The sequence below is a fragment of the Panthera leo genome, chromosome D3 (assembly GCF_018350215.1).
Source record: "Panthera leo isolate Ple1 chromosome D3, P.leo_Ple1_pat1.1, whole genome shotgun sequence".
Taxonomy (NCBI): Eukaryota; Metazoa; Chordata; class Mammalia; order Carnivora; family Felidae; genus Panthera; species Panthera leo.
In genome coordinates, this window is record NC_056690.1 from 9,995,423 (window position 1) to 10,015,076 (window position 19,654).

General features: G+C 43.0%; 1 protein-coding gene across 2 annotated transcripts in view; it reads left to right on the plus strand.

The window, feature by feature from the left end:
• The first annotated feature begins 11,060 nt into the window (after positions 1 to 11,060).
• PTPN11 (protein tyrosine phosphatase non-receptor type 11) overlaps positions 11,061 to 19,654 on the plus strand; it is an 80,842-nt gene continuing 72,248 nt past the window's right edge. For both annotated transcript variants that reach the window (XM_042911741.1, XM_042911742.1), the window contains exon 1: positions 11,061 to 11,270. In XM_042911741.1, the coding sequence (XP_042767675.1) occupies positions 11,257 to 11,270 (14 nt within the window). In that variant the 5' untranslated portion in view covers positions 11,061 to 11,256. The remainder of the gene's footprint in view (positions 11,271 to 19,654) is intronic.

Here is a 19,654-nt window from a genome sequence, read left to right on the forward strand (position 1 = left end):
TTCACCATTACTGTTCTGGGAACTAGAAATCTGACAAATAAATCCCCACAGCTATGAAGCAGCGACGCTGGACCCTGAAACCGTTCGCGTCCAGAGCTTTTGCTCTTTTCAGACTACTGTCTTATTCGAGAAATTCGGCTTAGGAGATGAGGACACAGACACATTCAGCGCACACTCAGGCCAGGCTGAAAAGAAGCGCAAAGCCAACAGGCGACTTCCGGGCGCGGACGTGGGAAGAAGGAAAAGCAGCATTTGGCCTCGGCTCCAAATCCCAACGTGGCTCAGACAAACTCAGCGGCGTCTTTTCGAACCCGAACCCGGGATTCCAGAGCGCGCGCTGTCCCCATGCTCCCCGAGGCCCCACTATTCCGCTACGGATCCCCAGAGGGGTCCAGTATCCCCAGCCCAGGAGGGTGGCGAGCAGCCGGAGTTCCGGAGCCTCTACGGCATCCCACCTCAACCTCTTCGTGCCCCTATGCAAACCCAGGCGAGAAAAATGAAGCGTCTGGGAGGCCTCTCAGTTGGCCCCGAGCATGTTCGACCCCTGCAGGTGCCTACTTGATTCCTTCTCGGTTCGGATGGTGAAGGATTAGGGATCCTGAAATCTAGTCTCGCAGAGAAGCCCCGCCATACTTACCTTGCAAGATGGGAAAGAGAACTAAGATCCCGGCTTCCGGTCTATAAGGAATCACGGGAGTTGTTGAGCCTCACTTCCTTCCGGAGCTGAGGCATTATGGGAAGTGTAGTTTCCCCTCCTTTGACAGTGCTACTGTGGAGAGCTAGGTGTCCTTATAACAGGCAAAAAGCAAGGAACGTTTTGAAAATGTTTCACTTTATAGACCAACAAAATTCTCAAAATACTTCTGGAAGCCGACGTTACAACGTTTTATTTTGCTTACTAAGGACATTAGAAAAGACTTCCATTTTCAATATGAGAGAGAGAGAGAGAGACGAAAGACCAAATCTCCAAGTAAAGTGAAATCTTTCCCATGAAAAGCTAACTGGAAACCTTACACAGACATTTTCTCCGAAGTTGACTTAAAGTCCATATCCCCTAATTAGACTATAGACTATGCTCAATGGTGAGAGTCAGGGAAGCCAGAATTCAAAATGAATAAAATAGCAGTGCCTGGCTGACTAGTCGATGGAGCTTGTGACTCTTGATCTCGGGGTGGTGAGTACCAGTCCCACCCTGAATATAGAGGTTACTTAAAAATAAAATCTTAAAAGGGGCGCCTGGGTGGCTCAGTCAGTTAAGCCTCCCAGGACGGCTCAGGTCATGATCTCGCGGTTTGCAGGCTCGATCTCTCGCGGTTCGCCCCACATCTGGCTCTCTGCTGTCACCACAGAGCCCGCTTCAGATCCTTGGTCCTCCTCTCCGTACTCCTCCCCTGCTTGCGCGGTCTCTCTCTCAAATATAAATAAACATTTAAAAATAGTAATAAAACCCCTAAAAAAAACCTTAAAAAATAAGATGAATAAAATATATTCCTGCTCTCAAAGAACGCTCATTCAAAGGAATAACAAGTAGAAAAAATAAATAATTATAAGCTATTTCTTCCTGGAGGTTTAAGAAGGTTCTGCAAAAAGTTGGGTCTTGTGTTGGATTTGGCAGAATAAATACAAATTTAGCAGATCAAAGTGGTAATTGGAAGAATAAATGCAAGAGGTACAGAGGCATATAAGAACATAGTTGTTCATCCCTTCCACAAAAATTTCTGGCCACTTTGCACTTCATTTCTTTTCTTTTTGAAGTTTTATTTTACTTTATTTCATTTATTAAAGTGTAGTTGACACATAATGTTACATTAGTTTCAGGTTTCTTCGTTTCTAAAATGAGGGTAACAATATTACCAGCCTCACAGGGGTGTTGGGAAGAGTAAATAAATTTCTATACACAAAATCACTAAGAACAGTATTTGATGCATGATAAGTGCTAGATAAATGTTAGTTCTTGTTGCCATCACCCCCCATCACCTCCACTGTACGCACCACTGTCATTATCATCATCATCAACATAGTTGTTAATGAGATCCTACTATGTGCCAAGTATTCTGCTAAAGATTCTGCACCAGGGATAATAAAAGCAATATTGTGGGGGTACCTGGGTGGCTCAGTCGGTTAAACGACTGATTTCAGCTCAGGTCACGATCTCACAGTCCGTGAGTTCGAGCCCCGCGTCGGGCTCTGTGCTGACAGCTCAGAGCTTGGAGCCAGCTTCAGATTCTATGTCTCCCTCTCTCTCTCCCCTCTCCTGCTCGTATTCTGTCCGTCTGTCTCTCTCTCTCAAATAAACATTAAAAAAACAAAACAAAACTGGACATGACTCATCCCCTAAGGTGGGTTCAGTTCCCCACTCCCCCTTAAAAAAAAAAAGAACAATACAATATTTTATACTACATGGTTAGAGCTGCATTATGTGCCTTGCTTTATTTCATGTAATCCTCTCAACAACTTACGAAGGATACTCTTATGAGGCATCTGGGGCTCAAAGAGGTTAAGTAAGTTGTTCATAACATGGATCTGATTTCAGAAATTGCGCTTTTAACCATCCTCTGTAAAGATTAAAGAGATAACTAATGAAGATGAATAAGAGAGTTCTTTGCTCATATTAGAATTAAGAATAAGAATACTCAGTACATTGGCAAAATAAAATATTGTATCTTATAATTTTTTACTGTATCAAAGCCCTTAAGGCAACATGTACATTTTCGTGACACCTTTTGGCTTGAATTTTTCCAGTTCTCTTTCATTTGTTTGTTACTGGTGGCTAGAGCTTTTCACCCTGATTTTCTTTGAATTAAAAAAAAAATTCTTTTAACGTTTCTTTATTTTTGAGCGAGAGAGCATGAGAACAACAGAGAGAGAGAGAGGGAGACACAAAACTTGAAGCAAGCTCCAGGCCCTGAGCTGTCAGCCCAGAGCTGGACGCAGGGCTCAAACTCACAAACCGCGAGACCGTGACCTGAGCTGAAGTCCGACGCTGAACCACCCAGGCCCCCTGTCACTTTGGTTTTCTTCAGATCCAAATCACCTGCTTTGTGGCTGTGTCCTTGGGAATCATGTAGTTTTTTCTCATTCTGATTGACTGAAGATACAAGTATGGTAATCACATGTCTCTGAAGGCCTCAGAGATTTCAGTGGAAACTTTCAGACTACAGTGAATGCAGGTTGGCTATGCTTGCTGAAACATGTGATTCTAAACGTGTCTGCCTTCTGCACAAATTAAGGATTAGTGTGATCCTAATAGGCTGTGTTTTATGCCAGTTTAGGATTATTCACTGTCCAGGCCTGTAATATTCTCAAGGAAATCTTGGGCACTGCTCTTTTTTTGAAATGGAAATGTCAGCAGTTTTATTTGTTTAGTTTCCTGAGCAAAACACCTCCCAGAAACACCTACTTCAGAAAATGTATCAGAATGAATGAGTGCAGAGGTGCTCACCGGAGTTCCTTGGAAATTGGCAATCTCCGGGGCGCCTGGGTGGCTCAGGCGGTTAAGTGTCTGACTTCAGCTCAGGCTGTGATTTTGTGTTTGTGAGTTCAAGCCCTGCATTGGGCTCTGTGCTGACAGCTTGGAGCCTGCTTCGGATTCTGTGTCTCTCTCTCTCTCTGCCCCTCCCCGGCTTGTACTCTCTCTCAAAAAATAAACGTTAAAAAAACGTTTGTTTAATTGACAATCTCAGAAACTTTTACCTAGTAAATGTACCAAAGTATTTGTTAAGTTGCCTGCCGTTGAAATAAAAACATAAACGAACCCCCTCTTGTGTTTCATTATGGTACTGCAAAATCTATTGTTCATTACTTGGGCAAAATTTTTATCAAAGGAGACATTTTTGCAGACACTAAACCATTTTAAGCCTCAGGGCAACCTCCCTGGGAAGTAGGAATTTAAGATGAAAGAGGGGCGCCTGGCTGGCTCATTCGGTGGAGCTTGTGACTCGATCTCAGGATCCTTAGTTCCAGTCCCACGTTGGGTGTAGAGATTATTTAAAAAAGAAAATCTTAACAAAAAAAAAAGATAAAAGAACTGAAGCTCATTTACAATAAATGATTTATCGGGGGCGCCTGGGTGGCTCAGTCGGTTAAGCTTCTGACTTCAGCTCAGGTCATGAACTCACGGTTGGGGAGTCCAAGCCTTGAGTAGCTCCTTCGGGCTGACAGTGCAGAACCTGCTTGGGATTCCCAATCTCTGTCTTTCCCTTCCTCTCTCCCTGCCCCTCCTCCTCTGTCCGCCCCTCCTGCACACATGTGGTTGCTCTCCCTCTCAAAATAAATAAACTTGAAACAAATAAATAAAATAAATGATTTATCCAACGTCACGCAGACACATTGAACCCTACTTCTTTGTGTCACGGAAAGACAAAAAAGCAGCAGGCAGTTATGCTGCAGAGAAGGTGCTGACCTTGAAACCTGGAGCTCACTTGCTATGTGATCTTATGATAGGCTTCCTCACATGAGTTTTCTTATTTATAAAATGGAAATGATATTGACAACATTGATAATACCTCCCTAGTAAGTGTTAATGTTGAGGTCAACATAGTGATTCACTCATTCACTCAATAGTTTTCTCATAAGAAAGTTCACGGAGGGGCCCCCGGCTGGCTCAGTCAGCGGACCATGCCACCCTTGATCTCAGGGTTGTAAGTTTGAGCCCCACACAGGGTGTAGAAATTACTTAAAAATAAAACCTTTAAAAAAAAAAAAAAAAAAAGATGGGGATGGGAGCCTGGGTGGCTCAGTCGGTTGAGCGTCCAACTTCAGCTCAGGTCATGATCTCTCAGTTTGGGGATTTGAGCCCCGCGTGGGGTTCTGTGCTGACAGCTCAGAGCCTGGAGCCTGCTTCAAAAACAAACATTAAAAAATTAAAAAACAAAACAAAACAAAACAAAACACACGGGGCACCTGGGTAGCTCAGTCGGTTAACCCCCTGACTCTTGGTTTCAGCTCAGTTCGTCTTGTGGTTCGTGAGTTCAGGTGGGGCTCTGCACTGCGGACAGGGATTCTCTCTCTCTGCCCCACCCCCTCCCTCTCTCTCAAAATAAATAAATAAGCTTTAATTTTTTTTTAAGTTTAGTTTTTTGAGAGAGACAGAGAGCGAGTGGGGGAGGGGCAAAGGGAGTGAAGGAGACAGAGAATCCCAAGCAGGTTCCACACTATCAGCGCAGAGCCCAATGTGGGGCTCGAACCCACAGACTGTGAGATCATGATCTAAGCTGAAACCAAGAGTTGGACGCTTAACCGACAGAGCCACCCAAGTGCCCCTAAATTTTTTTTCATGTTTATTTATTTTTGTGAGAGAGAGAGAGACAGAGCGCGAGTGGGGGAGGGGCAGAGAGAGAGGGAGACGCAGAATCCAAAGCAGGCTCCAAGCTCTGAGCTGTCAGCTCACAGCCCGATGTGGGGCTTGAACCCACGGACCACAAGATCATGACCAGAGCCAAAGTCTGATGCTCAACTGACTGAGCCACCCAGGTGCCCCTCTTTTTAAAAGCATTTTTATTATTTTTTTTTAAGTTAAAAATTTTTAAATCAAAATGAATAAATAAACTTAAAAAAATAAGCAAGTTCATGGAACACTACTTTCAGTGCGACTCCCCACCCCTGAAACCTTAGAAATAATTTGCATGCCCATTAACACAGAAATTGACTGTAAATGTATATCCATTCCACAGAATATTATGCAGCTATGAGAAAGCATGACTTACATCTAAATGTGCTGTCCAATATAGTACCATTAGCCAAATGTGGTTATGGAGCATTGGAGATGTAGCCAGTTCAGATTGAGATGTGCTATAAGGGTAAAATACTGGACTTTGAAGGCTTAACAAGAAAAAAAGAATGTAAGCTAACTCATTAATGTTTTCTATTTATTGATTATATGTTGAATGATAATATCGTGAGACACTGAGTTAAACATTTGCATGGATTTCATCTGTTTTTACTTTTTTTTTTTTTAACGTTTTTTTATTTATTTTTGAGACAGAGAGAGACAGCATGAACGGGGGAGGGGCAGAGAGAGAGCGAGACACAGAATCGGAAGCAGGCTCCAGGCTCCGAGCCATCAGCCCAGAGCCCGACGCGGGGCTCGAACTCACGGACCGCGAGATCGTGACCTGAGCTGAAGTCGGACACTTAACCGACTGAGCCACCCAGGCGCCCCTGTTTTTACTTTTTAAAAATTTTTTATTTATTTACTTATATATTTTTAGGTAGGCTCAACACCCAAGGTGGTGCCTGAACTCATGACCCTGCGATCAAGAATCACATGCTCTACCAACTGAGCCAGTCAGGCACCCCTCCTTTTCCTTTTTTAAATGTGAATACTATAGTCTTTAATATTACATATATGGCTCAGATTATATTGTATTGAATACTATGCTGGTCTAGGGATATTCACGATATATTAAGAGAAAAAGTTATGATATGTCTTTGTGATTATATATGCATATATATTCACATACTTAATACGATATACATATTATGAATCCATGAACACAGACACATATTATGAACTCATTTAAAAAATTGGTGGCTCAGTTGGTTAAGCATCCGACTTTGGCTCATATCATGATCTCATGGTTTGTGAGTTCGAGTCCCGTGTCGGGCTCTGTGCTGACAGCTCAAAGCCTGGAGCCTGCTTCAGATTCTGTGTCCCTCTCTCTCTGCTCCTTCTCTGCTCTCACTCTGTCTGTCTTTCTATCTCTCAAAAATAAACATTAAAAGACATTTTTAAAAAATAGGGGCACCTGGGTGACTCAGTCAGTTAAGCATCTGACTTTGGCTCAGTTCATGAGCTTGAGGCTCGTGAGTTCAAGCCCTACACCAGTTTCCAAGCTGACGGTACAGAGCCTGCTTGGAATTCTCTCTCCCTCTCTCTCTCTCTCTGACCCTCCCCTGCTTTCATGCTCTCTCTCTCAAAATGAGTAAAACTTAAAAAAAATAAATAAAATAGAAAAAAATCCCTATATGTTATGTATGTGAGTGTAGGTGTGGGATGTATGTGTGTGTGTTTGTATAGGGATAGAGAAAAGTGGAAGTGTAATACCAAATTATTAACACTGGTGGGGGTGGAGTAGGGAATATATATACATTGAGGAGCAGGGAAAACTATTTTTATTTGGCTTGTTGTAAGGAATTTGTATTGCTTTTGTAGTTGAGAAAGAAATAGGGGAGCCTGGGTGGCTCAGTCCGTTGGTCGTCCGACTTCGGCTCAGGTCATGATCTTGCAGTCTGTGAGTTTGAGCCCTGCGTTGGGCTCTGTGCTGACAGCTCGGAGCCTGGAGCCTGCTTCGGATTCTGTGTCTCCCTCTCTCTCTGCCCCTCCCCTGCTCATGCTCGGTCTCTCTCTGTCTCAAAAATAAATAAAAACATTAAAAAATATATTTTTTTTACAAAAAGAGAAAGAAATAAAAATAAAGTATCTCTAAATGAGTACTTTTCTTTTTTTAAAGTTTATTTATTTGTTTTTGAGAGTTAAAGCACGAGGGGGTGAGGGGCAGAAAGAGAGGGAGAGATGGAGAGAGAGAGTATACCAAGCAGGCTCCACACTGTTAGGGTTGACCCGGGGCTCAAACTCACAAACCATGAGCAAAAGTCAGACACTTAACCGACTGAACCAGCCAAGTGCCCCAGATATTTCTTTTTAATTTTTCCTAAGTGAATATTTCTTTTCTATTTAAATTTTTAGTTTAAAATTTATTTTTTTATTTTGAGAGAGACAGAGCACAAGTAGGGGAGGGGCAGAGGGAGGGAGAGAGAGAATCCCAAAGCGGGCCCGAACCCGGGAAACCATGAGATCATTACCTGAGCCGAAACCAAGAGTCGGATGCTCAACTGACCGAGCCACCCAGGCACCCCTAAATGAACATTTCTTAAGCCTGTTCTAAGCCAGGCACTGTAATAGGCTCTGGGCATATCAAAAGGAAGAAGGGGACTCCTGGCTCACTCAGTTTTTGTGAAACATGCAACTCTTGATCTCAGGGTTAGGAGTTCAAGCCCCATATTGGGCATGGAGCCTACTTAAAAAAATAAAATAAAATAAAGATGAAGAAGACAAAGACTTTGTTCTAAAAGGAACTCATAGTCCAGGGGAAGAGACAGAAGAATCAACCAACAATGATGTTAAACTGTGTTAAGGGCCTATAGAGGGATGAATAGGCAGCCCCCATAGGGGAGGGGGGGGGTCTCTATTTTATACTCAGGAAGTGGTTTTGGGGGGGTGTGCAAAGAATGTTTCTTGGAGAAGCTGATTGAATGAGAGTTGAATTTTGTCTGATGCTTAGTTTTCCGGATGGAGATGGGTTTAAAGGGTGTTCCAGACAGAAGGAACTAAATTTAGGAAGACAGGATGCAAGAAACAGCAAGAGGCCTTTGGAAACTGCCAGATTATGTGAGGGAGTGGGAGTAAATGGAGCTGAACAGGTGGGCATGGTTCACATTTAGAAGGGCCTGATGTGCTAATGGAAGGTTTTCATTCCTAGTGCTAAAGTCTTCGAACTCCCTCATAGCACAGAATGACATGATTAGGTTTGTATTCCTGAAAGATCATTCCAGCTGCAGAGTGTCCAGAATATAGGGAAGACTGGGGAAGCAATGGTTTCTGCATTCCAAGAGCTTACAGTTTACTTTGGAAAAGAGACAAATGATAACCAGCATTTGTCAAGTACTTATGTGACTGGCACTAAGCACTTTATAAAAAACAAATCTTTAATGCTTCACCACCTACCTATGTTGTTCCCTCCATTTTACAAGAGAAGGAAACGGAGATACGGAGAAGTCAAATGACTTACTTATGGACACCCAGGCAGGAAGGTTGAGCTTTGGAATCAAGAATTTAACCCCCATATGACACTGTATCTTAGCTTTATAGTGGACTGTGTTCAGTTCTAAGCTAGGATAGGTGTCTTGGGGACCATCTGACCTGGACTGGGAGAATCAGGTAAGTCTTCCCAACCCAGAGGAGATGACTTCTAGTCTGAGATCTGAGGAGTAGACTAGAGTTAATGAGGAATGAGGCCAGAAAGAACCCTCTAGGAAGAGAGAGCAGATTGTTTAAAGGCCCCGTGAGCTGGGAAAGAACATGGTATATTGAGGAGAGCCAAAAGTCACTCAGCAAGCCTGGGTCATAGAGGGGTGGGAAGAAGGGTTGGTAAAAAAAGCAGGGACCAGACTAGGTAGGTTAAAAATTTTTGTGACTTCATCCTAGAAACAGTGAATAGCCATTGAGGTACTCAATGTAGGGAGTGACTAGTTTTGCATTTTAGATTACTCTGGCTATTATCCAAAGGATGGGCTGGAAAGAGCAAATCTGCAGGCCTAAGATCAGCTAGAGTGTTGTTCGAGTCATCTAGGAGGCCAGGACTTAGGGGGTCTGGAAAGAAACAGGTTGGACAACTGCTTGTTGAAGGCCTATGACCTAAATTAAACTGACGTATATTAAAGACAAATTTTACAAGGATTTTTTTTCCATATCACCAAGGCTGAAACAGAACACTATAAAAGAGTTCTCTGTATAGAAATGAGGAGGGGAACATTGGGAGGAAATAAGAAGATTTTGAAGCTACGTAGATGTGGGTTTGAATTCTGACTCTGCCACTTACTACATCTGTGACCTTTTATGAGTCAGAAGGGCCATCATCAGGGAAAAGCTCTACCCTCTCATTCTGGTCTGAGCCACCATCATCTCTAGCCTGGAATATTACAGTATGTTAGTATTCTGAACTAGTCTGCTTCCAGACTTGCCCTCTTGATCTGATTCTAATAGAGTACCCTTACTTTATTACTTTTACTTTTTTTTTTTTTAAGTTTATTCATTTTTGAGAGACAGAGACAGAGCATGAGTGGGGGAGCGGCAAAGAGAGAGGGAGACACAGAATCTGAAGCAGGCTCCAGGCTCGGAGCTGTCAGCACAGAGCCCGCCCTGGGGCTTAAACCCACAAACCACGAGATCATGACCTGAGCCAAAGTCAGACGCTTAACCAGCTGAGCCACCCAGGCACCCCTATTACTTTCATTTTTAAAACAGGGATTATAGTCCTTCTCTATTGAAAAATCTTTCAACGACTCTCCATTTTACTGTTCATTTAATAGCCTGTAGGACCCGAGATCATTTCTATCTTGTTCTCACCTCATCTCCTACTGCTCCCTCTTCACCCCTCGCACCTCCTTCTGTGCCCCAGCCAGAGACCTCTTCATAGTTTTTGGAATATAGGAGGCAGCCTGTTGCCTCAGGGATTTTGCACTTGCCTCTCCCTGTGCTTGAAATGCTATTCGCCTGAATTATTCCCACTGACTGCTCCAGGATCAGATCTTTGCTCAAGTTGTCATCCTCAGTGAAGACTTACCTAACTATCCTATTTAAAATGATAATATAAAGGGGTATGGAGAAAAGACAAGGAAAGGAAGATGGAAGTACAGTATTGTCTTGAGTATTTTAGCAGAGACTGTCTTTCCAGTTCACCACTGTATCCCCATAGCTTAAAACTATGGACACCCAGACAGAAAATATTCAACAAATGTTTAACTATAATGACAATCCAGCTAACAATTACAAAGCACTTATTAAATAGGCCAGGGTTAGTCCTAAGCATTTTGCATATTTAATCTTCACGATAATCCTACGAAGAGAATACAATTATAGTACTACCTTCATTTTACAGAGATGAAGAAACGGAGAAAAGTGAAGCTCAGAGACTCAACAACTGAGGCTCAGCAACTTTCCTAAGGTTACACAGCTAAAAAGTGGAGCGGCGATTTGTGGAACGAAATGAATGAAACTCGGTTTGGCAGTCAGTGCAGGGAAGTGACACGGTGGGAGCGGATGCAACCGGTTCGTGGGAGTGAGCCCCGCAGTGAGGACGCCACGCGCACCTTGCAGCCCAGGTCCAAAGGAGGGTGAAGGGGCTTCGGGAAATGAGTCGCGGCGGCTCCATCGAGCCTACGAACCGCTATTACCAGCCGCTGCTCAGTCCCGGGCGCCCTGGGAGCAGGAAGTGGCGGCGGGCGTCGCGCGGGGTGACGTCACGGCGGCGCCGGCGGCGATAGGCGGGGGAGGAGGAGGAGGAGCGAACCGGGTTTGGGGGGCGGCTGCACAGTCTCCGGGATCCCCAGGCCTGGAGGGGGGTCTGCGCGCGGCCGGCTGGCTCTGCCCCCCGTCCGGTCCCGAGCGGGCCTCCCTCGGGCCAGCCCGATGTGACCGGGCCCAGCGGAACCTGAGTAAGGAGCGGGTCCGTCGCGGAGCCGGAGGGCGGGAGGAACATGACATCGCGGAGGTGAGGAGCCCCGAGGGCCCGGCCCGGGCCTCGGCCCGGCCCCCGCCGCTTTCGATCAGCCCCGCCCGGGAGGGGGCGCCCCGGCCGGGGTTCGGACTCCCGCCGGGGGTCGTGGGGGCAGGCTCTCTCCCAACTTCTAGTCCTCCCTGGGCCGGGGGGCCCGGCGCCACCGTGCCCCCACCTCTCGGGTCCCCATTCATTTCCTGCCTCCCCGAGTTCCGGCTCCCTCAGCCCTGGGGATGCCCGTCAGGACGGGGGCAGGTAGAGCCGCCCGGGGAACCGCGGACGCCAGCGGCCCGGCTCAGCGCCGCATTCCTGACCCATTGCCTCATGAGAATTGCCTCATGGTGATTCCGAAATAACCCCGCTCACTTGGGGAGGCTCCTCGGCCCGGGACGCGGGAGGGGAGAGGAGGGAGTTGCGCGGGGCCAGGCCCCCGACTGTCGAGCCGCTCTGGGTCACTGCCTCTCGCGCGCGTTTGGGGGCTTCACTCAGGAACTTGACCCCTCTTTGTGGCTCTTTGCACCTCCTTTCTCCCCCACGCCTCACGTGCCAGAAGTGGAAAAACTGACTGTATCTGCTGCTATTAGAAGTATTTCCTTCCTCCGCGGTCTTCGCTTTGGGAGATGGGAGGGAAGGGAGCTGTATCTGTAGTTAATCCTTAACCACAACTTTACAAGTCAGGTAACGTTAATCCCTCCCGTTTTACGGGTGTGGAAACTGAGGCTTAGAAGTTACATGCTAGTAAATGACAGGATTTGCACCTAAGAGTCAGGAGGATTAGTGAATTAATGAGATCCTTTGAAAGTTCAGAGTAATAATACGACTAATAGCTAACATTTATTTAGTTGTTACTGTAAACCAAATACATTTAATCCTCACTATAACCCTATGAGAAGAGGAATTATTTCTCTTATTATTATCATTACTATTATCCTGGTTCTAAAGATGAGTAAACTGATTTTCAGAAGTTAGGCAACTTGCCTGAGCTCACTCGACCAATAAGTGGTGGAGCCAGAATCTCTGCTATTAATCACCATGTTGCTATTATTATCTTATAACTATTGTTAATCATTTGTGAGCCTTATTTTGTTGGTAAACTGTAGCGTGACTTACTGTTTTCAGATAATGGTCCTTTTATTTTGTATTGCCACTCTTTATTACGATTCACACATAAGACCCGTTGTTTGGTCTTTTCCTTTATTGTCTTGTAATGATCACTGTCTTAGACATTTCAAAACTGTCTCAAGCTGTTGGGGTTATTTGAATGAGAGAACTTTCAAAATATTAGGAATGTCTTCTCGAAATACACCTGCACATTTTTCATTCGTGGAAGGAAAAGAGGGAGAGAAAAGAAAACCATAAACTCTTAGGAAGTGAGTGACTTGGACAGGTCTCTTGGCAAGTGCTTACAGATCTGGGTAATATGTAACTGCGTTTCAACAGAACAGTGGATAGCCTCAAATGTTCTAATTCTTTAGGGAGCTTTTAAATAAAACAGTTGTCTATTCTTTAATCTGTCAAATAGCCATTGAACCTTTTGTTCCTTGTGTCTGCTCTTCCAGACAAGTAAGGATCTGCTTCTTTAGGAGACAAAAAGACTGGGGGTTGGGAGTGGGGAAGGGGCCGGGTGGTAATAGACCCTACATTGTCCAGCTTGTTAGCGTAGAAGCAGGGAAGTGCTGTAGCCAAAGCAGCAAGTGGAGAGATCATTCCTTTTCTCTGGCCCCCATCTATTATCGAGAAGAAACGTGTGCCACCTAAAAAGTCAGATTGGGAATTATTTATTATTTCTTCAGGCTGTAGGTCTCTTTTATTATTTTTAACCAGCTTTATTAAGGTATAAGTGACACGCAATAAGTTGCGTACATTTAAGTGTTCAATTTGATGTTTTGACGTGTGCATACGCTCCTGAAACCATCACCACAGTGAAGGTAATGAACGTATCCATCGTCCCTTGTGATGTTTCCTTGTGTCCTTTTTAATCCCTTCCTTGTCAAGTGATCGCTGTTCTTCTTTCTGTCAGGACACATTAGTTTGTACTTCCTAGAATTTTATATAAATGGAACTTTATGTCTGGTTTCTTATGCTCAGCATAATTATGTGGAGATTCATGTTGTAGCATGCATCAAAAGTTCATTTCTCTTTATTGCTTGGTAACACTCCATTGTGTGGGTGTCTTACTGTTTGCTTATCCATCCACCTGTTGATGGACCATTTGGGTTGTTCTGGAGTTTGGCTCTCACAAACAAAGCTGCTGTGAATGTACAAGAGGTATTTAAGAAAATACCTGTTGGGGTGGGGGGAATGGCTGGATCATACAGTAGATGTATAATTCACTTTTTTCAGAAATTGCTAAACTGTTTACATTCCCACCAGTAGCATATGGGAGTTACAGTTACCCCACATCTCTGTCAACACTTGGTATGGTCAGTTTTTAAATGTTAACCATTTTAGTGGGTGTATCCTGGTATCTCATTGTAGTTCTAATTAGTATTTTTCTTGGTGACTAATAATGTTGATCATCTTTTCATGTGCTGTTTTTGCCATCTGTATATCTTCCTTGGTGACGTGTCTAATCGGCCCAACTATTTTCCTCCATATTTATTTAGTTGTTTTTTTGAATTGAGATTCAAGAATTCTTTATTCTGGGGTGTCTGAGTGGCTCAGTCGGTTGAGCGTCCAACTTCAGCTCAGGTCATGATCTCACAGTCCATGAGTTCGAGCCCCGCATCGGGCTCTGTGCTGACAGCTCAGAGCCTGGAGCCTGTTTCAGATTCTGTGTCTCTCTCTCTCTCTGCTCCTCCCCTGCTCACTCTCTCTCTCTCTCTCTCTCTCTCTCTCAAAAATAAATAAACATTAAAAAAATAAAAAAAATTCTTTATTCTGGATACAAGTTCTTTATCAGAATTGCAAATATTTTCTTTTAGTTTGTGGCTTGTCTTTTCATTTTTTACCAGTCTCTTTTGAAGAGCAGAGGTTTTTAATTTTGATGAAGTCCAGTTTATCAATTTTTTTTAATGGATCATGCTGAGGAAGCTTTGCTTAACCCAAGGCCTCAAATGTTTTTTAAAAGGCTTTAGGTTTATGATCCACTTTGAGTTAATTTTTGTATATTGTGAGGTGTGGAGACGTGTGTGTGTGTGTGTGTGTGTGTGTGTGTTTGTATACATTTTGCATATAGATGTCCAGTGGTTCTAGTGCTATTTGTTCAAAAGACTGTCTTTCTCGAATTCACACCTTTGTTGAAAATCTGTTGTCCATTTATGTGTGGATCTGTTTCTGGACTCCATTCTATGTTATTGATCTAGTCGTCTGTCCTTATGCCAATACCACATAGTCTTGATTATCGTGGTTTTATTATAAGGTTTGAAATCAGCGTTAGTCTTCCAGCTTTGTTGTTCTTTTTCAAATTATTTTTAACCTCAGTATTAATTCAGTCAACAAATAGTTATTGAACCATGCCAGATAAAGCCGGAAGACTGGCAACGATGTTATTCTTTTGGTCCAGAGAGAGAGAGAGAGAGAGAGAGAGAGAGAGAGAAAAGAAACATATGAATGAATGTCACAATTTCGGGTGGTAAAAACTGCCGGGAGGAATAAAAAACAACAAAGGGGGATAATGTAGTTCGTTTGATGAGTTTAGGAATGATCTTTCTGAGGCGATGATCATATGAGTTGATTTCTGAACGACCAATACTATTCTCAATTTTGTTTTGCTTGCTTAATTTAAATCAAAATAATTCTTTGCGGTGTGTTTAGGATTTAGATTTTGTATACATTCAGTAATTAAAATGTAAGTGTATTCAGTATACTGATATTTCTCAACATCACAGGTAGGGAAATGAAGGCAGTGAATAATGAAATGACTCCCTCCTCCCCCCATAATTTAGTGGTCGTAGTACCGAATTTAGCTTTTGAGGTTGCTTGTGTGCCTGATTTCTGCCTTGTTCAGCTGACAAAACTGTCTGTATTCTCCAAGCCCTCTTTCAGCATATGGCACATCCTTTACATTTGCTTTTTTGTTTTTCTGAAAGATAGTGTACAATGACTTGAGCCGAGAGGAGCTACATAGGAGCAGAAAATGTAGCTCCTTCGCACACTCCAGGCTTTTGGTTTATCTGTTGCAGGTCAAGTACATTTTGTCCCAGGCTCTCCCTGGTGGCCATGTTTGTTTATCTCCCGTGGGAGTAAATAAACTTGCCTTGCTGAAAAATGACAGTTCTGTGCCTTTCCAATTGCGACCGGGATGTCTTTATTAGTGTTGTGTCCCTGTGTAAGCTCAGGGTTTTGACCAGAGCTGCTCAAATGCAGGGGCCACCGCTAAGATTACTTACCCTTCTTGTACATGGTCAGTGTGGAGCCTGTTGGAGAGTCGCACAAGATCCTGAAAAAGCAGAGCCAGCTCGTGCTTGTGATTGTTACTAGCGGGCCTTAGTGGACTTTGTTAGGCAGCCACCGAACAATAGGACGCTGTGCTTATTCCTCTTTCCCTTTGGGACTCAGACAGCACTTGCCATCCAGTGCGGACGTTTCTGAGGCAAGGCAAATACTGCCTTACCTTTAAGGAAAGGCAAATACTGATGCTCTGTAGGAGTTGTGTACTGCAGCCAAGGCTTTAAGACCCCGAACTGGATTCAAACGCCCTAAATTGCAGCTCGGTTCACGACTGAGTTTTGGAGCGTTGTGTGCGTTTCGTAAACTTGCGTGTGCTGCCGTCCTTGACAACGCTGAAACATGGATGGTACTATTCATGTTTGCAAGGAGCATTGAATTCAGAGAGGTAGACAGACTTGTGTGCCGATGTCAAGTGGGTTTGATAAAGCTAGTATTAAACTGAAATAGAAATTTATTCGTATAGAATATTCTGTTTAGAATACATACGTTCTCGTATGCTGATATATACATATATACATGCTGTAGGTCTGCCTATACTGAATACATACATATATATGTACAAATACACACACACACACACACACACACACACAGACATATAATATGTTTATTGTAAAGATAATGCGTTCTAGATTCCAGTCTTTATCATCCCATCGAACCATTCTATTGAAATGTTGATCCACTCACTCGAGAACTATTGTGAGATTACTATGCGCCAGGCGCTGTGCTAGGCCCTGGGTGGGTGTTTGGGCATTGGGAAACAGCAAGTATGCAAGTGTTGAGGTGGGGAAGTTCTTGGAGCACTTTAAGAGCAAAAGGGAGCCTGGGGAGGTAGGTGGGGACTGGACCACATAGGAACTTGTAAAGTCTTCAAATGTCATGTGGACCATGGAGAGGAGTTTGGATTGTATTTTAAGAGCAGTGTAAAGCCATAGAAGGATGTGATCAGGGGAGTGGCATGAGCTGGTCAGTTTAAAAATATCCTTCTGGCTAGCGTGAAGGAAGGGTTGTAGGAGACACGAGTGGACTCAGGGAGAGCAGACGACTGAGAGAGAGGCTTTGAACTAGGGTAGCAACCATTTGTAGAAAGACTTGGAGGCAGTTTGCTTTTATTGCCTTGTCATCAGAGCCATGATGCTGACCAGTGAAATTCCATGAGAAGATATTATAAAGACAGAGCTATCCACGATCCACTACCATTAAAAAGCTGCCTTAACAACTTTTTTTCTAGCTTCTGTTACTTAGAATGCTGGTCCCTATTGACTGCCCTTTCTTCATGACTTATCCTTTTCCTACAGGATATTAAAATTTAATTAGAAAAGAGGAATATTCTTGTAATCTGCAGGAAGTACCAAACTATAAACTTTCTCCCCAAGGACAAAGATAATGATTTTTTTTTTTTTTTTTTTTTGGAGCAGCTGGTACAAAAGATATACCCAGTGTCACTTTATATTTAGTCAAGAAACTGAAATTAGACTTTGGATCCCTAGTTTACTCTTCTTAGCATGACAGTCTTGAGAATAAGTTCCTGAAATTATCGGCCTGCTTGACTGTTGCCCCACACCCCTGGGGGAAGAGGGTGCATAGATAAAACAAAAAATTCAGCATCATTGTATTTTCTTTTTGGTTTGTCAGCATTTCTTTTTTCTTTTTTTTTTTTTTAAACTCACTTGACATAAATAAGTTCCTAGCCTCAGAGAGCGAAGGCTTTGTAGAATATGTGTTCACTAACGGGGGGTGGGGGGGTTAGATTTCTGGTGTGATTTCCCAGAAAATCGTGTGGGTTTGTAAACTCTCCTGCAGGCAGGGATTCTGTCTTTTGTTTCTTGAGGCTCACTCAGTCTCATGTGTTTTAGGCATTTTGTTTTTAGACACCGGTTTGTGGCTCTTTTTTCACAAGTGGTGGTGGTGGTGTGTGTGTATGTGCACACACATACACGCTCTCAGCTCTTTCTAAGGGATGGGTGGTCCCTGTCTAGAACACGTATGACCTGAGATCCTTAGTAAATAATAACGCCAGAAGATGGCCAGTTAGAAGGGATCATCAGGGGCTGACAGGTGTGCAGGTGTTAGAATGAGCAAAAGGGGGACACTCTTCCTTCCCTCTCTCCTTCCCATGTGACTTTTTCTCTATCCCCCTTTTCCCCATGTATTTTATCCTCCCCCCCAAATTCGGTCAACAGCCATTCATCAAATGCCTACTATATACAAGGGAGGACTGGAAATTTATCTGTTTCATCTCATCTTGTCTGGACCCACGATATTAATCACCTTGTTGATTAACTCAAATGGAGTTATAGTAATTTGTCTCCTGTAGTACAGATGCATTTGCATTACCTTTTTTTTTTTTTTTTTTGGTAGACTAAACTCTGCCATTTACATCCACATCAGGTGGAAGATGGGGCCAGGCATAGAGATGTGTGGCCTTAGTACCTAATAGTTCAAGTGTTTATAATCCTTGAGGACAGCCCTGTAATACTAATTTTATTAATTCTACTGTTTGTCTTTACCCTCGTTAAGAACTAAGGGATTGAGTGAACTCTAACTTCTCCTTATTTGTGATAAGCATGCTGCACATCCCAGAATTGTCAGTGGTTGGACACAAATATTAACTATAAGTGGGAAAAAGTTTTCAGTGATTACCAGTGCTTTTCGGAAAAAACAGCTCAGGAAAAAGAGTTTAAAATATATCAAAGCTCAAGTAGATAGGGTATGGACTAGCACTTTTAATTTCTAATTATATGCTATTTGAAATAATGTAGGGACAGCCCTTGAACCTTGAAGTTAAGTTTATTAAAAGGCAGTGCAACATAAATGATATATACGTCAACAGGGCCTGTTGTGATAGTGACATAATTATGCATGAGATGAATCTTTCCTGCTATGTTCCACCAGTAATAATAATGATAACAAAAGTGATAGCCAATGTGTATTAAACTCTTGCTGTGTCCAGCCTTTGTGCTAAGTGCTGGTTACCGAGTTTCCTCTGTAAACATCACCCTCCTCTGTTGTCTCTTAATAACATGATAGGCATACTTGTAAGTTGTAAATGAAATAATAGTTTATTTAATAAAGGGGTAAAGAGACCACCATCCAACGGCCGCATCTCCTGTTGCCAGTCTACCTGATGGGTCGGGTGGTGTTTACCAGGCTTCACCTTCAGCAGCAGAAGTCACTTTTGTAATGTCTTTTGCGTCCTCAGCATCAGCAGGTTACTCTGTAAGCATTATTCCTGTAAAATATGCAAAGGTGAGAGCATGCGGTTACAATAGGACAATGTGTGGGTTTAGATCCTGCTGTTAGAAATTTTTAGAAATAAGTAGCCGAAGGTAATGGTTAAAAGTTTGATTTCTGGAGTTTCAGAATTGGCACATGGCATTCAGTAAGTGTAGCAGTAATTTTAATCAGCCATGACGGATGAAAGCAAATACTGTGTTGCTTTGTCCTTGCTATCAGGGCTAGTTCACAACTGCTGAAGAAAGGTATGTGTAATAAACGTGGAGAGATCTTTATTTTACAATTTGTAAGTTCTTATTTAAATATATAATATTTTTGGTAGTAAAACGATAAATCTGTCTTCTTTCTGTCCCCATACTCTATCTCCATGTGAATTCTCCTCTCTGTCTTACTTATTTTCTTCTCTCTGTCATCCCTGTTTTGGTACCTAGCACAGCCAGCTTCGGGGGTGTAGGGATGGAGAACTTACTGATGATGTAAGTCATGCTGGTAACTGTAGCAAATGGATATTTCAGAAAAATTTTAAAGAATTTTTATTTACTTGGGATTCATTTCAAACTTAGAGAAAAGTTACAAGAATAAAAATAGTACAAAGAATACACATATAGATGGCGTACCATTTACCCAGACTCAGTACTGTTAACTTTTCATCCCATTTGCTTTATGTTCTGTGTCTGTAAATACACGTATATAATATTTTATAATCTTGCCCCAAACATTTGAGGGTAAATTACATATATCATAGTCCT